The following is a 23,482-nucleotide window of genomic DNA, read 5'->3' as shown; positions in this document are numbered from 1 at the left end:
CTATCCCTGACTTAGCAATTAGTTTTATTTTCGTAATAAATTTGTTTAAACGTTAACTGCTGAGTTCACCCTTTTGTTCGTTTTCTCTGCACGTAACAACACCATGTGTTAGGCCTGGCATATCATTAAACAGAATGTCTCTGTAATCCGTCAAAGATAACAGTTTGGTGGTTTCCACGGATATACACCATTTCGGAAAAATTCAATATATTGATTGCAATATACCGCCGAACCAACACGCAGTAAATCACAGAGAAATTCAATTTACATCTTCTGTGCAGCAGAGGAATAATATGTTACCTTCCCATAAATTCATTATTATCAAAAAGTACGGCTACGACACTATAAACACAAGTTATTGTCTAACTCCATAATGTCTGCTATAAGTTTTGAATGGCATCGAACAGCTCTGTATGGCTAGTTGTCAGAATATTTCAACATCTCTTGAAAAATAGCTAAAGAACATTTCAACAATCTATGATTGCACAACTGAGCATCCTTACAAGTATTGAAGAGTACGTCTTTAAGGAGTACTAGAACGCTAAGTCTTATTTTACATGTATTTATGATCTGAAACAATCCATTTCTACAGCCAGTTATTTGCAACAGCTGGCCACCTCAAAAATTCACCGCCACAAAATATCACTCAAGTTCAAGTTTTAAGATTGACCCTTTCATGAATGCGCTTAGGCACTAATTGTTATTGATGGTGAATGTGGACTTGCGAACAAAAAATCAGCCATGAACAGGTTAATTAGTTTGGTAACTGGGAATCCTGTTCGATCGTCTGCGAGGAACGAAAGTGATTTGAGAATTTAGACTTAAAATACATGTATATAAAGGTTTTCTTGAAAACGACCGTAATATTTACATCAATTTTACACTTATTTGAAATGCTACAGGTTAAGTCGTTTATTCACAGTCCTTTCATTGGCAGGACTGTGGTTTATTAAAGAAAAAATTAAGTCATATTACAATTTACAAAAACCTCTAGTACCATATGCCTTACTTCGGTCTCAAATTTTTAAAATAAGGATGAATGGATAGTTTTTGTAAATATATTTGCCTGAAAGACAACTTCAGACACAAAATACTCTTGAATGGCATTGTCAATATTTTTTATAATGAATAAGGTTCTACGGAATGACATGGTACTCTTGCCTTAAAAGTACAAATAAATGTATTATTCATTATGATACCCATGCAATATACATGTATGTAATGGGCACATCTTGAAAATCCCTAAACCTTTCACCACCATGGTTGGCAAAATTGTTAAGGGTGAGTGTGGACCTGTTTATAGGGGGTTATTATGGAGTACAGATTGAAAGCTCAAACAAAAAATACTTGGCTGTGAAATCACTACAGATTGTTAAAATAAAACAGTCAAGTTTTCATTAATCTTGCCCAGCATAAGACTTCATACTATTCAATCTATTTTGCAGAGAAAATAAGACTCATCCTTGTTTACAACCCACAGAGTTTTTATCTGACGCACGAGCCATACAAATTTAGTCTTCCCAGACTCGGAGGTACCAGTAGTTGTCATACATATCACGAAACAGACTTTATCACTCGGAAACAACGAGAAACAATCCAATTTTAAGCAGAAATACAACAGTTCAAAAACATTGCATTTCCAGACCCTTGTACTTTCATTTTCCCTACTAGAAAAAGAACAGATTACTCCAAGATAACATCTGTATTTGACAAGAGAGTGCCACTATTACATTCTGAGTGTGTTATTTCGTCAAACCCTTCAATAAGGGAAGTGCACAGTAAAGGTCAGACAAGCCATGAAAAACTAATTAGGGATGAACCATTCAATATTTAGGGGGAGCTGGTGGAAATGGGTACAAAAGCAATCATTTCTTAACTGGCAAAACCTTTTTTTTTTCTCTTTCCAATAAAGGGACTTTTTTCTCTTCTTCTGGCCTCCAGCATTTTTACCAAACACAGCTTCCAGCCCAGACATTGAATAGTTTCTCCTAAATGCTCCAAACATTGGCTTGATCTTTGTAAATATTCTGAGAATGTTAGTGTGGTACATATCACATTATGCTTCATGGCATAATTTTCTCTTTTCTCTGTTTTCGTTCTAGCTGAGATCAAATTTTTGAACAGCGAAACTCTGGCAGCTTATAGGGATTCATTTTGTTGTATCATGGCAACCACATTTAATGTCATCCATCTTAATATTTTTTTCAAAATTGAAATTAAATTGTTTCCCATTCATTTCACGTAGAAAGTAAAATCACTCTTAAATTTGAAACATTGTAAATTCAAAATGATTTTCTTTTCCAATATAGATTTTACAATGGCTTCCAATTTTTAATTTTTTGGAAAGGGATACAGTTGATAATGTCTTTTGGCTCAGTGTTAGTGTAGCCCTTATAAAAAACATTACCATTTTCAAGGTGAAATATTACTCCTTGAAAAATCAGGTTTTTGTAATCATTATCAACTTACATTTTTTTCAGGGTCACTACAGTACTGAGAAACTGAATTTTTTCCCCTATACACTATGTTATTTAACAGCTTGGAAAAAACAAAAGGACGGTCAATTTACATAACAATTTGCATATTCTTTGGTTGTGAAAATGCATTCGCTTTCTTATATATTGTTATAAATATACGAATAGAATGCTCCAAAGACAGAGGGGTGGCCCATCCCTAAAAATTCCGTCATGGAGAACCCTGCTTACATGAGTAATTTTATGTAAATTTTTGTTACCGTCCTACTTTTCAGTTGAATAGTAATACAGGAGTCATGAGCTTTCAAGGGATGCATATTCTCATAGCTACAAAGGTTAGCCATTAGATGGAAATAACATGTCAGAGTGCAATAATAACCATACAGAGACAGATGAGAACTTTCTGGAGAGTTTGAAATGCATGACTAGAGTTTGTTGTTCCTGTGCTGATAGAAAGTCAAACCTAATAAAAGAAGACCGTAATGCTATTCTGCATGACACAACATGGTAGCAAAATCAGTTGTAAATTTACATTACAAAGCAGCAACGGCCGTGATTTTTGTGGCTTTTTGAACACCCTGCATGACATTGAAACGGTGTGAAAACACCCTGAACCAAGTAGTTCTATGAGGATTAAGTATCAAGTTTTATTGATATGTAAATTAGGGTTGTTACAATTTGTGGTCTACTGAGAAAACGTAAAACTTATACTATAACACAACTCTACTTTACCTGCTTGATGGGCACCGTTCAAAAGGTTAATGGCCGTAACTTTTGACGATTTTTGACACTACCGGTATTTCTGTTTTGTATAGCAAGTGCAAATACGTGACAATGTATCAATATACATAAAAGTACAAATAAAGCACCACCTTCATCTCACATTTTTGAAAACTATAGTCTACTATTCACATCTTTCTATAAAGATGTAGATTTTGATCTTTTTTTAGGGCAAAAGTATTAATAGAAGTCTTTCTGGTGAAAATGTTTTCTTTTTTTGTGTACATGTTGTATGATATTTCAGAATGCCTCCTGTTCAAATACATTGCAATGACTCCCGTCGACAATTTGTTAAATCCATCTGAAAAGTAATTATAGAAGTCTTTCTTGCCAAAACATTTTCTCTATACATTTAATCTATTTAAAAAGTTTTCGGTCCATTCAGTCATTGTATTGTTGTGGACTCCTAACGGAGGAATCCAAATGGCTGATCTTGTAGAGTGTACACCGTTGAGTGTATGGTTGAATGACTGCAGCGAGGCTTCCATTACATAGTGCATTGTGAAGGCAAATTACCAGCAAGTCTGTCCTTTAATGATGACACCTACAGTAGTATTGATTTTGGACAGCAAGGCCAAATCCTGTCATCCCACTGGTTTTCAGATAAAAATAGTCCTCAACATAGGTGAATACGCAGGTACAGATGAACACAGAATAAAATTCCATTCATCGCACCAAATCCATCCATCCAAAATCACACACACGCATCCAACCGTCCATACACAATACAATACACCCATCTATGCAGTCGTCCATCCATCCATTCAGTCGTCCATCATTCCATCCGTACAGTCCAATTCACGTACAGCGGCACACATACCTTTCAGACAGCACACACATGAAGCCATTAGCGGTAATTACACCCTTTCTGTCACTGTACCACAACAGTGAAATCTTCGACACTAAAAAAAAGTTTACCTGGTGTGTCATTATTCTTCAATGATTTCGCTACAATGCACACATTACCTCATCTATTTACACCTTTCCAGATTTTAAGGTAGCATGCGCCATGGGGACAGATTTTTAGACTCTCAAATTTCTACAATTCTTTTCTAATCTACCACTTGTGGGGGCTCATTTTAAAGCTCTTGGAGAAAGAAAAACTGTCAGTCTTAGTTTTTCAAAACTCCCCAAATTTATTTTCACCCCATTGAGTTAACACAGGAATGGCGGCCATTTTGAATTTCAAATGCCACAAATTTTTGAGTAGTTTGTCTCACTAGTTCCAAACTTTGCACAGTGCCCCCTGAATTTTATTAGTGATCTGGTAAGTGAATGGTTGAAAGCTTCATTTGGGAAAGTTTGAGCAAAATTTCAAGTCTTTCCCTTTCGAGGCGCATACATGTACTTCAAAGGTTTTTACAGGGAACCACTAGATGGCATCACAGCCTTCTGACATATAAATCTGTTGAAGAAAATTGCACACGGTTTATCAGAAACAACTTTACATGCTGACTGATTCTAATTTTCATCACTGCAATACATTTCAGGTTTTGCTTTTCTGAGAGGAAAAGTCTGTCTAAAAACACTGACAAATTGAGCTTTCAAAAATAAAATCATCAAAAATATTTCAGATATTTTTTTTCTCCTTTCATCAGTTATTTGCAGCTGACCCATATGATCTCAAGTCTATCATACCATGACTAAAAGTGATTAACATAGAGCCGGATCTCCTGTTGATTATTTTGTATTCTGTAATTCCAGAGCAATTTTCACCACAGAAAAAAGTCTTACCATAAATTATTACACATGTAATAATTGCATACCATAGTTTTTTTTCACTCCTGTGAAAAAATGCACAACTTGGAAATGTCATTATGGCATGGGTCAACAGATAGATTGAAGCAGAGAACCAGCTTAGAACATGCAAAATATCCCCATGGCTGTCATTATATAGTCTACATAGGCAGACATTCCATCTGTAGGTGAACAAACACATCCTCAGCTACTGTGCTTGATTTAAGTACTACAGAGGTAACACTTGAAAAAATTCCAAACCAGTCTAAGTACTATTCCGCATTCTTATTGGTGAGTTAAAAAGGTCTTCTACTACACATGTATATTATAATATGGACCAACTGATCAACATTTTTTGGAAGACAGAACAATAAACACAGGCATCCCTAGCTGTTTTGGTGGAAGGACTGTAATTCTGAAGATCATGTGACATGTATAAATTCATCTTTTCCCATGTTATATGAATTCAGCTTTGCAAGGCTGACTTAAAAAGGGCAGTAAACTCAAATACGCTCTTTGTACAAGTAACCTTGTCATTTTCGAATGTACAGTTAATGTGATGTACACTGCAATTGGGCTGATGACGTCACGCATTTGTGCGGGCACTTGCTCCCCTTGGGAATATCCTTTGTGTCAGTTGCCATGGACGACATGAGCCAATGATAGGGCTTTGTGCAGAAAACTGGAGTGGGATGTCCAAATTATCAACGGACCTGGACATACTTGCAGCTAACACGTTGCATCGTTGGTTTGTTTAATTGTGCACGTAGATTTTATATTCTTTTTTGCAATCAAAGATCAAATTCAAACATCTGGCAAAATAATCGAAACGACACAATTCAATGCATGACCAAAATGCTCAATTTTCACAACGACACCGATGCAAGGTAGAGGTTAACTCAATTTAAGGTCATGTACAACATTATTGTTGTTTATAATGAAAGGACCAGTAGCTATATCTATTCATGGTTTTTTTTACTATTTTTTTATCGTATGTCAATCACCAGTTCTTGTTCTCGTCCCCAAAGCATTTTTAATACACCCACTATTTAGCATGTCAACACAGCATCCATGGGGGGTAAAATGCATGGTTATTGTTTACATTTGAATTCTGGTTCAGACCACGATTCACTTGTCCACAACAATGATGCAATCAACATATGAGCAGCTGAATACTATGTATTTCAACATACTTTGGGGAGTAGAACAAGACACTGTTGTTGACATTAAAAGCAAAAATAGCGACAAAAAAAAATCGATTACAGTTACAGCTATTAACCCTTTAAAATCCCAACTGGATAAGACAGCTTACTGTTACTGAAAGCAGATACATATACCTGTACACATGTAAGGGATACATGCATGTATGCACAGGCACAATGCAAAGGTAAGAGTTGACATACATGGACATCACATGGTACATGCCGGGGGTACATGCAGCTAGATCTACACAAATACACAGATATAATGTCCTGCAATTTACACAGTGAAAACAATTACTTCATTTTATTTCTTTCAAAAACTATGTTCCCTTTACGCTTACATCACTTAAGGAATATAATCATCATACATGACAATAAAGGCATTTATGATCTGAAAAACAATTTGCTGATTGGAACGTTTTCTACGCTTGGTATCAAAAGCTGCCATTTTTAATTCCAATAAGGGACTGGTCAGTTTCTTCAGCCTGGGGGGGGCCGGTGGATTCATGGGGGGGTCACCCTGTTTTTGACTTTGGTGATAGGGGGGGTCACCATGTTTTTGAAATGCCCAATAGGGGGGGTCAGTGTGTTTTTGAATTTTGACACAGGCTCATCATTGCCTAAAATGCTAGTGTCAGCCACAAAATTCATCATTCAGTTGTATTTTTCGGCGCGCCCTTCGGGCGCGTAACTTTAATAATCAGTCATATTTTTCAGCACGCCCAACTTTAACATATCAAGCATACATACATCAGAGATATCTGTATGTTCAATATTTTTCAGCGCGCTCTTCAAGCTCATTACTTTAATATATCATACATCTTTCAGCATGCCCTTCAGGTGCATGACTTTAATATACAAGGCATATATATCAGAGATATCAGGATGTTTCATATTTTTTGGCGCGCCCTTCGGGCGCCATACTTTCAGAGATATCTTGATGTTTGCTAAGTGAAAGTGTACCATTATGAAATCTGCATTTCATATGAAAAGGATGACAAATTCCTGATACTTTTCTGTTCTCTCTGTGAGAATTCAGTATGAGAAAGCAACATGCACAAATATTTCACAATATATATTTGATACAGTGACTTATTTTAGAGATAGAAAAATGACAAGATATCTTTCCTTCTCATTGATGCAATTATTTTCCTTTGTTTCATAGGTTTTCTGTAGAAAGATGCTTTTTTATGAACAAAATAACAGTTAAAAAAGGCAGTTTTTGTCATTATTAGCTGTACTTTTATGGTTTCAATGTTACACAAGAAAAGGTCCTCCCAGACACTGTACACATCAGATTTGGCTAAAAAAGCTCTCTATGGCTCCTCAGTAGATTTAATTGGATGGTTGGCAAGTCTTAACACCAATCAAAGTTTTTGATTCACTGCTTTTTCCTCTTTGATATTAATGATTGACATCCATTTCTGTACAACAGTTCAGGACATCTGGTTAAGGAGAGAAAGTGTGAAATACATTCACAGCTCATTCAAAATACAGCTCATTCAAAATGTACTGTATTTAAACTTTAAGATTGACACTTTGAAATTCCTATCTTACAACTGACATGTCAACAATTTCATTAAAACATAGAATGACTATTTAAAATATAAATATATGTAAAATGTAAAATATATATATATATATATATATATATATATATATTATATATATATATATATATATATATATATATATTATATATATATGTATAATTTATGTCCATCTTTTGTTTTACCTTTGTCGCGCCCGGGGGGGGGGGGGGGGGGGGGTCACCCTGTTTTAGAAATTTGGAATAGGGGGGGTCACCCTGTTTGCAAAATTTGGAATGGGGGGGGTCAGCCACTTTTTGACGTCGGCAAAAAATAATCCACCGCCCCCCCCCCCCAGGCCGAAGAAACTGACCAGTCCCTAACACTGATGAAAAAAAAAATTATGGCCTGGCAAATTGATTACTAATGGGATACCAAATTAATTAGCAAAAATGATGCGTGGGACAGCTAAGAGATGCTGTTGTCGATATTGGTGTATCACAAAACTAATTCCGAGAATCTGTTGTGGACATTGGTCATGCCACTGAAACTGGCCGACAGACAAAAGTGTTGATGATGATAAAAATTGTAGAATGTTGCCCAGAAATATTTTGAAGTTAAAAATGATCTTGCAAAACCAGCAAAAGGACACAGACATGAGTGGTCTCTTGTAGAGAACACTCAGTCCACGATATAGCACAACCATGAAAGCCCTTACAAATGTGACATGAGCAATTCAATTTGTCAAAAATAGGCAAATATTCATCATCTAGAAAACGGGTCACTCGGCAACTACTGGCTGCTGCCGACCAAATCCATTTAAAATTGAAAGTAATCACCCGGCCAACAATGTGAACCCTGCTATGGCATATTTACAATGACAACACACCTTGGGACAACACCGGGAAATGTCTGGCATTTGCAAACTACTATTACGTAGCAGAGAGAGCCCTCTAAGCTGGCAATGATATGTAACCGATGTAAAATAAGTGCAGTCAGCCATTTGTCAATGTGTGCTGACATACCGTAAAATCCACCATCAAACTTTCTAGAAATTCTTGAATTGACTCAATAAAATTAACATTCTATCTTATGTACTGAATACATTGTACCTATATATAGTATGTGACGACATAAAATGAGAGAAATTCTTCCACTGCCGGGGCCATTCCAGTATGCCCTATTGAATGCAATATTTATACAAGGTCTTCAAAACTCTTTGCAGCAATTCCTCCCACAAAAGTGTAAAGAGTTTTAAAATTTCACTTATCCATGACAGGAAAATAAAACAGACGAGAAGGTGGATTAGGTGAGTCCAGACAAAAACCATATTCACCTTCCATCACAGATACCACAGGGGTAAAAATGTATTTTGAAACAGATACTTTGAACACTTATAGTCACTTTGCTGTGGCCACATTTCCATGAAATGTGTTTTTCCTTTGGCAGCCGGCTCTACATTTTCCATCTATTGTTGGCTCTGGTACAGCATAATGCAGTCCTTCCATCCTTACACAAAATTAGTAAAATGCCATGTGGTTGATCGCAGTTATGTTATCAATTTCCTCTCTTTTTCCGAGCTCACGGCAGAAACTGGATATAGCGAATCACTAATACGGAAGAACATGTAGATAACATGAATCCAGTGTTCTAAAACCTTCGGAATATGCAGATAGTCAATTTACATAACAATAAATAATTTGCATACTCTTTTGTTGTTGCAAAACATATTATTTTTGTATTGTTATTTGCATATAAATAAACAGACTGCTCTAAGACATACGGGAGTAGAAGTAAATGGATTAGGAAGATCCTAATGTAAAACATAGGGGAGCAGAGGTGAATTGAGTAGGATGATTCCACTGTAAAACATAGGGGAGTAGGGGTCAATTGAGTAGGAAAACTCCACTGTCTACAGTTTGAGTATACAGTACATATTTCTACTGTAGTACAGGCCAGGAGTACAGGTAATTGTCATGAGCGTGAACATCAGTCCTCTACTGAAACGGGACAATCATACATAATTTCAAAATTGCATTCTTCCCATCTTAACAACTTGGCTACAAGATATGTGAGGGAAATAAGTCACTTTCAATGGCAAAGGAGGACATTAGCCAAAAAAAATAATAGGTTGGTTTCTGGTCATTGACATGTGGCAAAAATGATGCGGTGACGCGATTTTTTTTTCAATTTTTTTTTATTTTGGCTGGAATTTGATACATTTTCCCCTTTTTTCCATAGGGGCAAATGAAAAACAGGAATAAAAAGAGTTGATGCACACACTTTGAAGTGATGCGCGCCCTGACCAGAAACAAATCAATTTTTTTTTTTGGCCTTACATTCAGCATTTTTTTTCTAAGTACAAGAAGCTCACTCCCTCATCCTATGTAAGTCTGAAAAATATTCTACGCTGGTCTTGTAAATATTTGACCTTGGCTTTCATAACACGGAGAAGGCAAATATCTGCCTTCAGCCAATAAATACAGGAAATAAGAATTTAGCAAGTGCACTACACACAATAATTAAGAGTGAGTACAACAATGGTATCTTCCTAGGATTTTAACAATGGTCTATTCAGAATACAAACTCTGGGAACAGTCACTATTACCTGGGATGCACCATGGGTGGAAGTCACTATAGTTTGACCACACACAACAGTAAATGCTGATAACTATTTTTTGCAATTTTCTTATAATTACATACATTCAATATTTCAATTACACTGACTTTAACATACAATGCTGAGAATTATATTGCTTATACATTCTAGGGAGTATGACCATACCAGTCATCATTGCCGTTGTACAGCACAAAGATTGAAGATTTTTGGAATATTTCTCGCAGCACACAGTTTTCAGACCCTGCTAAGCCTCGTTAAAGTGTACGCATAAAATTACTGCAAATTTTCAGAAAGTGAATTTGAAATTTTGTATAAAAAATAAACTCATTACTGTAAACATATGATTTATTTGTTTTTATATAATGGCACATTCAGTTAGCAAGTGCAGTCTCAATGAAAAGTGTGCATTTTTCCTGTCGACAAGTCCACAGGGAAATTACTCCAGAAATATCTCCATAAATACTTTACATGTCTCTACCTTGAAAATTACACAGTCTGAGAAATGCATTGTGCTTCAACAAACAGAATTATGAAATTTCACAGACTACCCTGAATAATTATCAAAGTTACAGGTACTTTTCCCATTGCTGTTGCTTTTGCCTATGGATCATTTTTCCATGTCAATATTGAACTCCGTCAGAGACCCCTGGCGTAAACACAAGAGTTCAGGACCCTGGATTCATAAATGTCGCCCATACGTAAAACAGGAGATGCAGAAAAACGGAGCTTTTTCTTTGGCAAATCACAGTTCCCATGTGTCGAGGGATTGTGGGCAAATTGACAAAATATTGCTTATGGATTCATTTCACTAATAACGAGATTCACTGTTTCGAGACATTTCACTGTCCGTGCCAGCAGCCCTTTAGCCTCCCCCTCTCTCCCTCACAGGGTCAATTTGACAAAAATCATACAGCACAAGGTCACAACTTTGGTATTAACGACTATCTTCATGCAAATATAAGAGAAAGACCCCGTGACATTTTATAACATATGAACCTATCTGTCCAATCAGCAAAAGATAACACATCTGCATATTATGCTTGAAGAAGCATCTGAATTTTTTCCGTCTATCCTTACAATCAAAGGATGTACCGTCTCCATTACTTAGTCAAATCAGTGATTCATAAGACGTTTCAATCAGCCTTCAAGCTGATCGATATCCTAATGACTCCGTTTTTTTACATCATATCCTTTTGGTCAGCAATGAAAACCACCTTTGCTACATGTGACGCACAATCTAAGTCTTCATGTCAGCAAGGATATTTTAATAAGCTAAAGCTGTCATCAAATGTCTGATTTAAGGGACACGAGATTTCGCATAAAAATCTTTGACATTCATGACATGGTGACTTTCATTAATATACGGCAGTTTCTTTCAAAGTCGCAGTTTACAAAGGCAGGACTCTGGACAGCTTATAAATCTTTAAATATTCTTCTTTTGTTGCCTTCACTTGGGTTGCTAATTTGAGAAAAGAAAACTGGCTCATAAAAACTGGTAATTCACTCATTACGCATCCAAACATATCAACTGACACACTTTTGGATTTACACTAAAAGGAACAATAACAACTTAAAGAAAAAGAAGCAATTAGAAACAAATATCACAGCCAATATTATTTTTGTCGTAGATAACCTATCATTATCATATTCCTGCCGGATCAGAAGAAAAAAAAAGATAGGAAAAGACTACAGAATCTGGAATGATCACAACACAGGCAATCACTTACACTACTAGTGAGGTTATGACGATTAAGCGTTTTCAATGAAATAATTCAAGCATATCAACAGTGACACACGTACACAGAAAAATGGAAAAAATTGGTACCTCAACTTGGTGAGAAAAAAGGAACATGAACACCATCATTTCGGATGACACTAAATTAAACCTACTGGTAAACAAGACCAATAGCCATGGGAAAATCAAAAACTTCAAGAATATCACGAGGCTATGATTTACAGGCAACAAGACGTGTTAATCAGAAGCCTTCATTTGGACACAGAGGTCACCTTTGGAACTGCACAATTTAAGCCTGTTATTTACATCCCCCAGCCAGCACATATGCAAGCCTACAAATAATCATTGCATTCATTATTATCTTGATGAAAAAATCCACCTTTTGATACTCTTTCACCTTGCTGTGTAGCGACTGTATAGAGACTCAATGGAGCATTACTAAATGTATGGTTAAAACAACACCCGTCACTCTCCTGAGATGAGAGAGATGGTTGCCAGGGCAACTGGGAGATCAAATGCAGAATTCATCATCATCATCGACAAATCCCTGTCAGGGCTGAGGCCTGCCAAAGAATGTGCACCAAGAACAAATCAACGTGCATGAGTCCTTGCTCACTCAAAGTGCATAATTTGTATGTTTATGCCCACTCTGACGACTGTCGGCCAGTCCCTCGCCACCGGGCGCCATAGCACTACACTATTGCTCTGCATCAAAAATTGGCAGCACCGCGTATGTTTGAACAGTAATCTTAGATCAAGCCCTCTCGATGTTTGTATCGGTTTTTCTAATGAGTCTTAACATCAAAACGATTGAAACCTGCACGTTCACTACGTAGGCATCTCGCACAGGACGGAGCAGCGTTTGGGCGAACATATTGGGGTCAAAAGTCACCAGTTGACCCTTACAGACCTGGGCCAGGGGGAAGACCAATGAACGAGGAAGAAACTACAGACTCCCGATGGATAGATATTTGCGTTGAAGTATTTCATTTGCATTTTTCCACTCCCAGATTCTAAAACGACCGCGTTGACGCAAGAATATGTCAATCAGTGTACGTTGGTTAAGAGACGAAAAATTGCTATCGCCGTTATGTCGCTTGTATCTGCGGTTGATACGAACGTCAAGCCTGACGAGATAAATGTAAACAAACAAACAAAACATCAGTGCCTTTTACCTTGTGCCAGATTTCTTCACCTGATCCAGACTTCCTTCCATTTTGGGACCATTCTCTGAGTTTTTGCCCGTCGACGCCATTCGTTGACTTGTATTATTTCTACTTCAAGCTTCAGTCGGCTGATGACAGTAAACGGTGAAAAAGCAAGAGTATATATGCGTTTCAAATTAAACGTTGTACGGCAATGCAACGTTCTCAGAAATGCAACGTTCGAGAAGTGTCCGGCAAACTCGATGAACAACTCCTGTGTCAAATTTTGTTCGTCACCGACTCGATCAGACCTCTAAAATACCTACAGCTATCGAGCGAGGGTAACTTCGGAAACTGATTATGCGAGTCGAGTGACAGACGACTAGGATGGAGGCTCTGGCTGGAATATTACTAGCACAGATCGTCGTCGGCGCAGGCGAAGACTGTGTGTCCGGCGTACAACGCGACCTACGAGTTGTGAGACCAAGCCCTTACAAGTTACAAGTGCCGCTCTCAAGCCTTCTTTCGAACGATGGCTACTGCAAGATCTGTTGTTCAGTTCACGATCGCGGACTCGCTACCGAGACGTATCGATAGATGCGCCGAGTATAATCGGCGGGTCGACCTCTCTATGTGATCAAGGTGCCGAGCCACTGTGTGTGTATGAACGGTGATACTGCTGCCTGGGTTATATGTAGATCACGTGATCGTCTAAGACCCTCTAGCCTTACGATTTTGAAGGGATGCAAGCTACGTAGCCCGAAAAACGCAAAACCTTTACTTTTTTAGTAATCTAATAAATCAATGTATGGCCTACTTTTAACTAGTGATGCACTACCCCATATACCCCTTGTTTCGGCTACCCATATAAATGCGAAATAGACTTAAAACAATTATTTGCCATACATTCTATGGAGATAGAGAGCCCTGTCCTGTCGTCACTTCCGGTTGCCGGTCGCTGAAGAACCACACACGGAGATATAAACTTTCCTCTTTTTTTTGGTTTTTACGCAATACTCTTTGCGGGGAAATTCATCTCCTTGTGTATTCGTAATCTTGTGAAGAACGCAATTAACCAAAAATATAAAAAAGCGATAATGGTTTGTTTGTTTTGCCGTAGTATTTACGAAATAAAACAGACCAAACTATTATTCTAGGCCCTAACGGGTTAAAAATTCAAATTATTTTATTTCATGAAAACAAGTATACTGTTATTAATTTCTCGTTAAAATGTTAAAAAGTGCAACTTCGATAAAAAATGTACCCTTCAAATACACCAGACCGATTCCCAATTACTCAGAGTATATTGGTTGGTGTAAAATTTCCAGTGACAAAGAGCTGAGAAGTTAAACTTTGTAAAATGTCTCCTTTGAGTCGTATTTCAAAGGCAGTAGGCCTAGGCTAACCTCCCCAGGGCAGCAGACACTGATATTGATGTGTAGGCCTCCGACGTTTAATCGTGATTATTTTCCCAACTTTCCGAAAAGTGTTAAAACCTAATTTGAGATAATTGTACTGTATTGTATTGTATTGTATTGTATTGTATTGTATTGTATTGTATTGTATTGTAAGCTTAAGACCACACGTTCTTCATGTTCTGATGCCCCTATTTGAGGGTTTTTTCAATGATTGATATCTCACTGCGTGGTAAAATAAAAGGTGAAAAACGTGTTCGACGCCTTTTGAACATCTGTTTATGTTTCTTGAAGACAGCAAGGGGAAAGTCATGTTCAATTCCTATGGTCGTCAAACATAATAGGCTGTCTCCTTTTCATCTTTTCTGGTAGTTCGATTCTTTTTTCTCCTGACAGAGAACGCTAAGCCTGTGTGGGTCGGAAATTCATTGGATAAGGCAAAAAACATCATTTCACTTGTTTTGTGACAAACATAATCTATTACTAGTAATTTTTTTGTAAGAACTAATGACCAACCCCTAATTAATTAACCGCGGATTTACTAAACACGTCATTCGCGCAGGGGTTGTGACAAAAGCATAATCCCCTACCCTCGAGTAATATAACCTGCGACAAATCATAAAGGTAATGATAATGTCATCGCTGACAAGAATTTATCATCCGCACCAGGCCAAACACGTGACACACATCTCACCTTAAAGCGTGTCTATTTTCCCTTACGCGTGACTTCCGCACCGGAATACTAAGTTACGCGTCATCAGTAAAAACGGCAACGTGCCTTGCCCTTCATATATAACGAAGCCTTTATTTGTTCTGCGCCATAAAAAACTGAATATTTTTATACTCTCGAAAATTTAATACGCGCATATTACATGTATATGACTGTCAACAATTTTTTTCTGTTTTTTTCTGTTGACAGTCATATATATATATATATATATATATATATATATATATATATATATATATATATATATATATACATATATATACATATATATGACTGTCAACAATTTTTTTCTGTACCATGCGCATTTATGATCAATCATAACTCCAATCTCAGTTTTCTGCAATTTATTTTTGTGATTTTAGGATGACATCATGCTTATTGGCCTTCGGGATCCGTGATATTACCCCTGACTGCCTTGTGTCTACTGCACATGCTACTATACTGATACAAGTATTTGAAACGTCCATACTCTCCCTACAGGGAGTGTATCTGCCAGTATGCCTTATAGTAAATAGAGTTCACCAGCTCCCTGCTCTGGTCCGAATGGTCTTATCTGATTTGCGAATATTCTATCAGGAAAAAACAGTATTTTTATCCGTAACTTGGGAACACGGGCACTATTCACTGGCGCAATCCATCCATCCATCCACACATACATACACTGCGTACTCAAAGGGACAAAGTCGGCTATTTTTCATGAATTTTGTTTGATACGAGATACCACTTATATTGTTTGACATGTTGAAAGATACTGAATGAATGGGTGACCATTCAAATATTCGACCCCGGTTTTAGACAAATTAAATGAAACCGGGGCGAAAATGAATAATTGGTCATGACCATTAATTCATTTTCGCAATGGTTTCATGTATCGTGTCTACAAGCGGGGTCGAATATGTGCATGGTCACCCATTTATTCTGTATCTTTCAACATGTCAAACAATTTAAGTAGTATCTCGTAGCAAACAAAATTCATGAAAAATGGCCGACTTTGTCCCTTTAAAGGGAGGTCGTCGTCAAAACTGCGACTGTGCAATGTATTCCATGCACAATATCGTAGACGCGTCACGTCATCATAGCTGTAATGTTTACATTACACGATGGCCATCATGACAAACATGAAAAACAACTTTTAAACGTACCTATAATACACGTAAATTTTCCCACTACAATGGTACAGCTTGCGCCTATATCTGAGAGATCGACTCTAAAACGCACAACACCGACTTTGGAATTTTGAAAAACCAGTACATTTAAATGTATATGTGATTCAATATTCAATATGTGATTCAATATTTTCACTTAGACGGTATTCTTAGCATTTTAGCTTAACATTTCTATTATGCACGGTTTAAAGTTACTGTCTCTAATTTAAGCATCGCAACCATTTTAATTACACGATTTAGAGCCGCATGAAAATGAAACTTTGCCTTACCATTACATATTTGCCACTTGCCAAATAAAAGTATGATTCAGAGAATGATGGTTTTAATTAGACTTTGTCAAGGATAATAAAGTTATTCACAGAATACAGGGGACTCATGTCGGCCAGTACGTCGTACAATAGAGGTATTGTCAGCGTACGATGTTCGGGGATATAAATTCCGATATTTTGTGAATAACCTAATACCTATTTTATGACGAATTTTACCAGAGAGGTCAAAATGGTTCTACTCCGGAATAAGATTCAGTATACGCCAAAAAGATCACGTGACGGCAGTGCAAACTCACTCATTTGCGCACGTGGTTTTGTTTATACCGTGGTCCATTCGAATTCCGAGTTTAACCCTAGGGGACGGCGTAAATGTCTGTCCCCAGGGTTTGGGCGGGGCAAAGGTGTTTTGGTCTAAGCACAGGTTTTTTGTTGCTATTGTCTATTTTATTTTAATACGTTTGACGATGATACATATTGCCTGCCAATAAAGATTTATGCTACCAACCTTTGGTGTCTTGGTCTGATCCTAGCACTGGTTTTGTAGGGATTTCTTTTTCTCCTTCATTGTGTCTTGTCTTTGTCCTTTGACAGTTGTACGCGAAGTTTTATCGATGTGTTGCGTCTATAATCTGAGGTCAAAACTCAAATAGCATCCAATAACACCCTAAGTTATTTATGCGTCCCTGTTATCGGACCCCGCGTACGCGTAGGCGCGTCCTGTATGCACAACGAAACTCCGTAGGTCACAAGACCCTTAAAAAGAGCTCCCTCTTTTTTAGGGCAAGATACATGAAACCATCGCGAAAATGAATTAATGGTCATGACCATTAATTCATTTTCGCGATGGTTTCACTTAATTTGTCTAAAACCGGCGTCAAATATACGCATGGTCACCATTTATTTAGTATCTTTCAACATGTAAAACAATATAAGTAGTATTTTGTATCACACAAAATTCATGAAAAATTGCCGACTTTGTCCCTTAAAGGGTCTGTATAATAATACCGTAAGTGCACGTTTGCTTCACATATAACGGTATGAGAATTTACCAGACATTGTACAGCGAGAAGGATATCTCACATTCATAACGTTAACAAGCAGGTCATAAAGCCATTCAGATGTTAAAATAAACATCTACTAGGCCTATAAGTATATGGAAAACAATTTTCTGAAAGGAAATTTGAATGATAATTTGAAACATCGTTCATAATCAATATTAAAAATCACGGTCAACAACATGCAAATGTTTGGATAAGAGAAGTAAATTACGTATAAAATTCTCTTTAAAAATGACTCAAAAATTTCATCGTTTTAATACGTGTAGGTCATCACTACATGAGGATTTAATTTTGGCAATAGGTTTCAAAAGGATTCGACGCAAGGTGTAGACCGAAACCAAAAAGATTTGTCAGAATTTAAAAGCCAGGGAGAAAAGCCATTCCTTGAGGACAGATTTGCTGTAAGTCGAATAACAAATGTGGGCTCATCTCTATAAAATCAAGCGCACCACCTTCACAGATAAAATGGTGGAGTCTGGTTTTACATACAGTTTTGCCTGTGGCCCTTTTGTCAATAATTTTTGTTAACCTTCCCGATCCCCTTCAACATCATGGACAATTGACATATACGTCATCTCCTTTGCCTTGCGGAGCCACAGCGATTCCATCCAAACATCTGACGCTTCATCCAATGGGCCAGCTCCACTTACGATTTGACGATTCCTACCCACACAACAATTGTCTGGGAAACTATAGCAGCCGAACTAACAAATCGAATATGACTGATTGAATTTTGCAACGTTTTCCTTCCTAATTGATGGTCACATCTGCCAGGCTCATCGGTGTGAAGAGACACACGTCATTTTGTAGGCGTGTGAATCGTGACAGTACTCAGCCTTTGGTCAAGAAGTGCAGATATGGTTGCCTTTGTGTGTGTGTATGTGTGTGTGTGTGGATAAATTTCATTTGTAATGAGCATTTGTTGATTTAATATGATAATTTAAATGTACTCATGATTGGAGCTATTCCAACACTATCCTACATGTGTGTACTTTCCAAGCATACATTCATAGATAGATACGTAGATACATACTATATATATATATATATATATATATATATATATATATATATATATATATATATATATATATATACTATATATATATATATATATATCACCTTTTTTACGTTTGGCTCGGGGTCACCCTGTTTTTAAAAGTTGGAATATTGAGTCGATGTTGTTGTTGATCATTGAATTTTTAGTCCGGAGTAGAATTCGTTTATCAACAGAAACATCATACGTCGCGTTGTGCTTGCAAGGCCACTACATTTTACCGCCATTTCAACATAGCACAGATAGCGTTATTTTTACGTGTTAGTAGAACGGTTGGAAAATGTCCGGGGAAAATGTATATGTTTATTAATCTAAATTCTGAAATTATTGTAACAAGCGACAGGTTCATGTCCATCGCTGTCGACAGAGTCAGAGAGATATATTCACGAGGCCACTACCACTGTCAATCGCTTTTCATGACTATGTCAGTAAAACTGAAACGAGATTCTATAGGATTAAGTTAATTGAATCTGCGGATTGACTGGCAATAATAAATTGAAAATCGTCCTTTTCAATTTGAATGGACAGGTACAACCAGGGATTCTGCAGAGCCACTACTTACAAGATCTTTCTTCCAAATTTGACAAACGTGAGTAACGTGTATGTTCTGTCCTCGTGATATGGAGACTTGTACTTTTGGGATGTAGTTTAGACTGTAAAACTCATCTACTTTGCCGTCGTACCAAGGAATAGAAAATATGTCTCGAAAATACCGAGGTCGCCCACCTCTCTCTCTCTCTCTCTCTCTCTCTCTCTCTCTCTCTCTCTCTCTCTCTCTCTCTCTCTCTCTCCACACACACACACATGATATGCAACAACGTCATCTAGACACAGCCCTATGATCACAGGCGCCCGTGGGTTGGGTAGTCTGCTCGTTCGCCCGCCACTGCAACTTACAGTGGCGGCTAGATCGAGCACGGGATCGATAGATCGAGCAGAATTAATTGATCGATCTAGCAGACTACCCAACCCACGGGCGCCTGTGCCTATGACGGCCCTTATCGAGTACTTTCTCCCGACTTCATTACTTGGGATTTGCAGCTGGATTTGCAGACGTTAACTGCAAAGACAAACCAACGTAAATAAAGTTATTTTGTGGGTTTAAAGTCTCAATGTACGGGCTAAACGTGATAAAATCACAAAGTAGTGTCGCCAAGCGACAGGTCTCGTGTGGTTCAGGCGCAATTTTACGCTATGAACAAAAATCGTGGTTTATTGGTATGATCTCTGTGTGGCGTAACCGTGATCAGGGCGTAATGTCACAGCATCGACATGATAATCGAGAGTTAATATGTACATTCGTGCTAACCCGATCTTGCAAATAAAATTGCGTAATTTCATGCCTCCGGTAGCATGGCTACTACAATGCCACCTGGAATTTTAATTACTGCATCTGTGGTAGAATAGCAAACCTTAATACGCCAGTTCACGCTTGGTCTCGGAAGGTGTGATACGTGCACTTTCCCAGCTGCCGTTGTCTGTTAACTAATACCGCTGGTCATTGCACGGCAAGAAGGCACTTGTGTAAAAATGTTTGTTATTGCAAAATTTACAATAATGAACATTGTCGAAGAGAAAACTTGCTATTTCTATCATTATTGTACGGTACACTTGCGTATGTACCCAACTGCACTGGAATCCTGAATGATTCTCAGAATTTAATCCAACTGTGCCCGCTTTTAGCGAAGACCCTCGAAAGTAAAGTCTATAGTTGCGGCAATGCATAGTAATGTATGCATGTCCCACTATTACTTGTGCAGTACTTTTATTTACCGTAAGACAGACAACATAAACAATTTTTTACACATTTGATATGACTTCGTACCCTGTGATTATTGTAATGAGAAATGAATTTCAGGTTAAACGAAAAACATGCAGTTAGATATGACATGCAGTATATGACGAGAATTGTGTAAAAATCAGGTTTGTGATGATTACAGTGGAAATGTCAAAATCCTTCTCCCGTGAGTATTCCTAAAGTTCAGTATGTCATTATCGATTAGGAAATCCACTCTGTTGTCAGAGACAGAAGCTAGCTTGTCGTCCTGGTTCGACGTGGTACTTCGATAGGGAAAGAACTTATCAGCACTACGTATAGCTTTGAAGTGAGTCGATTGTTTGCAGAGGCCGTTTGCAGCACAATATATTAATTGCAAGATTCACTTGATTCCCCGGGCATTCTTCGATATTGTGACAATATGTTTTGTATTTGCGGGCAATAATAGGAGCGCGTCTCTCCTCTATATTCCAATTGATCGCTCTCAAAATTTACATTCGGGTACAAATAAATTATGGGCGGAATCCTCCGAAACTGTATATGTTATTGACAAGCCAAGATCGAGTCATATGTTACAACCAACAAAGTTCTTCTGTGAGATTTGCCACAGTCCCTTCGGTTACGCACAACACATGGATTTTAATGAGTCCCAAAAGTCCCATGCAAGGTTTATATCATACATATATCATCCCCGACCCTACGTCATCATCGTCAACCAGACACAAATTAGCCTCGGTCTAGTGTATCACGACGTAGCCAGTGATTTTGGCGGTTCTATCCTTATTTTGTACACGGTAGCTGGGACCGTGCTCTCTCTAGCACACTTTTTGAAGTGACCCTGTGGTTGTCACGGTAGCCAGAGTGCGCGTCGTTGCTACGTATTACGTAATCGCCGACCTCCTAGAAGTTCTGACGTCAGAGCAAACAAGGTGCCAAGGTTGCAAATGTCACAAATTTTTCCCAGAAGCAGGTAAAAACCTGGGGAGCATGGGAGGAACATGATTTACAGAAAAAATCTGAAATTTTACGTTATTACGAATCAAGGCAGTGGGACATCCCCAAAGCTTATGCCAGAAATATGAACTGAACGTAATGAAAGCTGGAAAAATAATCTAGCTCCAATTCATACTTCAATACTTCATTTTTCGCAAGATTGCACGAACGACACCAAGTATGCACTGAATACCGAACCTTTGCTTGATAAATATAATATTTCATTTCTAGGTATTTATTGAATTTTTTGTGCCGAGCGACCGTACGCTGTATTCATCGATTTGCGTCAGCATGGAAGAGGTGATGCATGGTATTTTAAAGAGAAATCACGTAACACGATGAATAACATGTAAGTAACCGTTTGAGGGCTTTAATGTTTCCCAGCAAAATTTTACCCCAACATTTTACCATATTTTATGAATTTTTCTGTTATTTGTTTTGATAATTTTGGACTAAGTGGCCATAATTTATAATTGGCTACAGTTTTTGATCAAATTTTTGGCAAAATCTGACAAAAAATTGCCTTGATCTAAAATGAAATTGTCTGAATGATAATTTGTGGAGACGACAAGCAATTGACTTTGGTACTCGTGCACACCTAAAGAACGAGGAGCCGCGCCCTCCCTACACTGGCACAGTGGCAGTACTAAAATCGGTGCTTGCCTGAGGGAGCCTGTAATGGTGAATAAATACAAACATATCCTTTATGACAGTGTTGATTTTACTACAGCTTGGAATGATCCGGCCTTGCCAAAAAGGGCAGACAAGTACGATTTTATTAAGTTAAATATACTTGGTTGTAGACCTTAGATCTAGAAAGGGACTCTTTTTCTGTGATCCATGCTTGAATCTAAAATCTATCGCGGCCATCTTGTCGAATACATTTCAGGTTGAAGGCTGGGTAGTAATATTATCTCATGAGAAAATAAGCAGCTACCACAAAAACAAGTCACCTTTTTGTACTCTTTTTCTTGGTTTCTATTGGGTTGTCACATGACACGAATTCCACATTTTGCCAATCTTCTGATTTGCATAGACTACAAGCGACTGTTCAGTACACCACGGAAGGTGTGATGATTAGCATATACTCCATGTGAGCTTGGGATGGATGTGTTTTAGTACGCCTTCATTATATATGAACTAACCGAAAGTTTAGTTATTACGACAGGCGCCTGCAGTCTGCTTGATCGATCGATTTTCTGCTCGATCTATCGATCCAGTGCTCGAGCTGCCCGCCACTACAACCTAAATACTCCCAGTGCGGTGGCGCGAAGATCGGGTACGGGATCGACAGATCGAGCAGAAAATCGATCGATCAAGCAGACTACCCAGCCTACGGGCGCCTGTGTTTATTACACAAGAATACAATAAACACATTTAGACGTACGCTGAGTGGCTATTTTCATACTCAATAGCATTTGAAGTATATCGGATCCCGCCATTAGTATACTTCAAACAGTAATCTTCTAAATCTTCCAAGTTTCACTCGACCTCTGCATTTGATACATTAAAATTATCTGCATTTATATGACGATAAAAACGACAGCAAAAGACGTGTAGCGCTTTCACCGAACTGATAACCATGGAAACTGGTTCGGTTCAAAGACGACAAACAAACTTCTTCATCATATTCTGTACACAAACTACGATCTATCTAGAAGAGGCATGGACCAATCACCGCTCTGTTCATTCTGCCAAAACAGCAACGAGACACTAGATCATCTTTTCTACACCTGTAAATTCACTGAGACCTTCTGGAACGAGTTTCACACATTTTTCGAGGAATCTCTTAGTT

General features: G+C 37.8%; 1 protein-coding gene across 4 annotated transcripts in view; it reads right to left on the bottom strand.

Moving 5' to 3' along the window:
- The window catches only part of LOC139118567 (arrestin red cell-like), a 131,541-nt gene extending 117,614 nt beyond the window's left edge, over positions 1 to 13,927 (bottom strand). For 2 of the 4 annotated variants that reach the window (XM_070681926.1, XM_070681930.1), the window contains exon 1: positions 13,253 to 13,927. In XM_070681926.1, coding sequence (XP_070538027.1) covers positions 13,253 to 13,332 — 80 coding nt within the window. In that variant the 5' untranslated portion in view covers positions 13,333 to 13,927. The remainder of the gene's footprint in view (positions 1 to 13,252) is intronic. The other 2 variants (XM_070681928.1, XM_070681923.1) reach the window with 2 other exon arrangements.
- Positions 13,928 to 23,482: the final 9,555 nt, after the last annotated feature.

Source organism: Ptychodera flava, chromosome 19, assembly GCF_041260155.1.
Source record: "Ptychodera flava strain L36383 chromosome 19, AS_Pfla_20210202, whole genome shotgun sequence".
Taxonomy (NCBI): Eukaryota; Metazoa; Hemichordata; class Enteropneusta; family Ptychoderidae; genus Ptychodera; species Ptychodera flava.
Note: the sequence above shows the minus strand (reverse complement) of the source record. Positions and strands in the feature narration are given on the sequence as shown.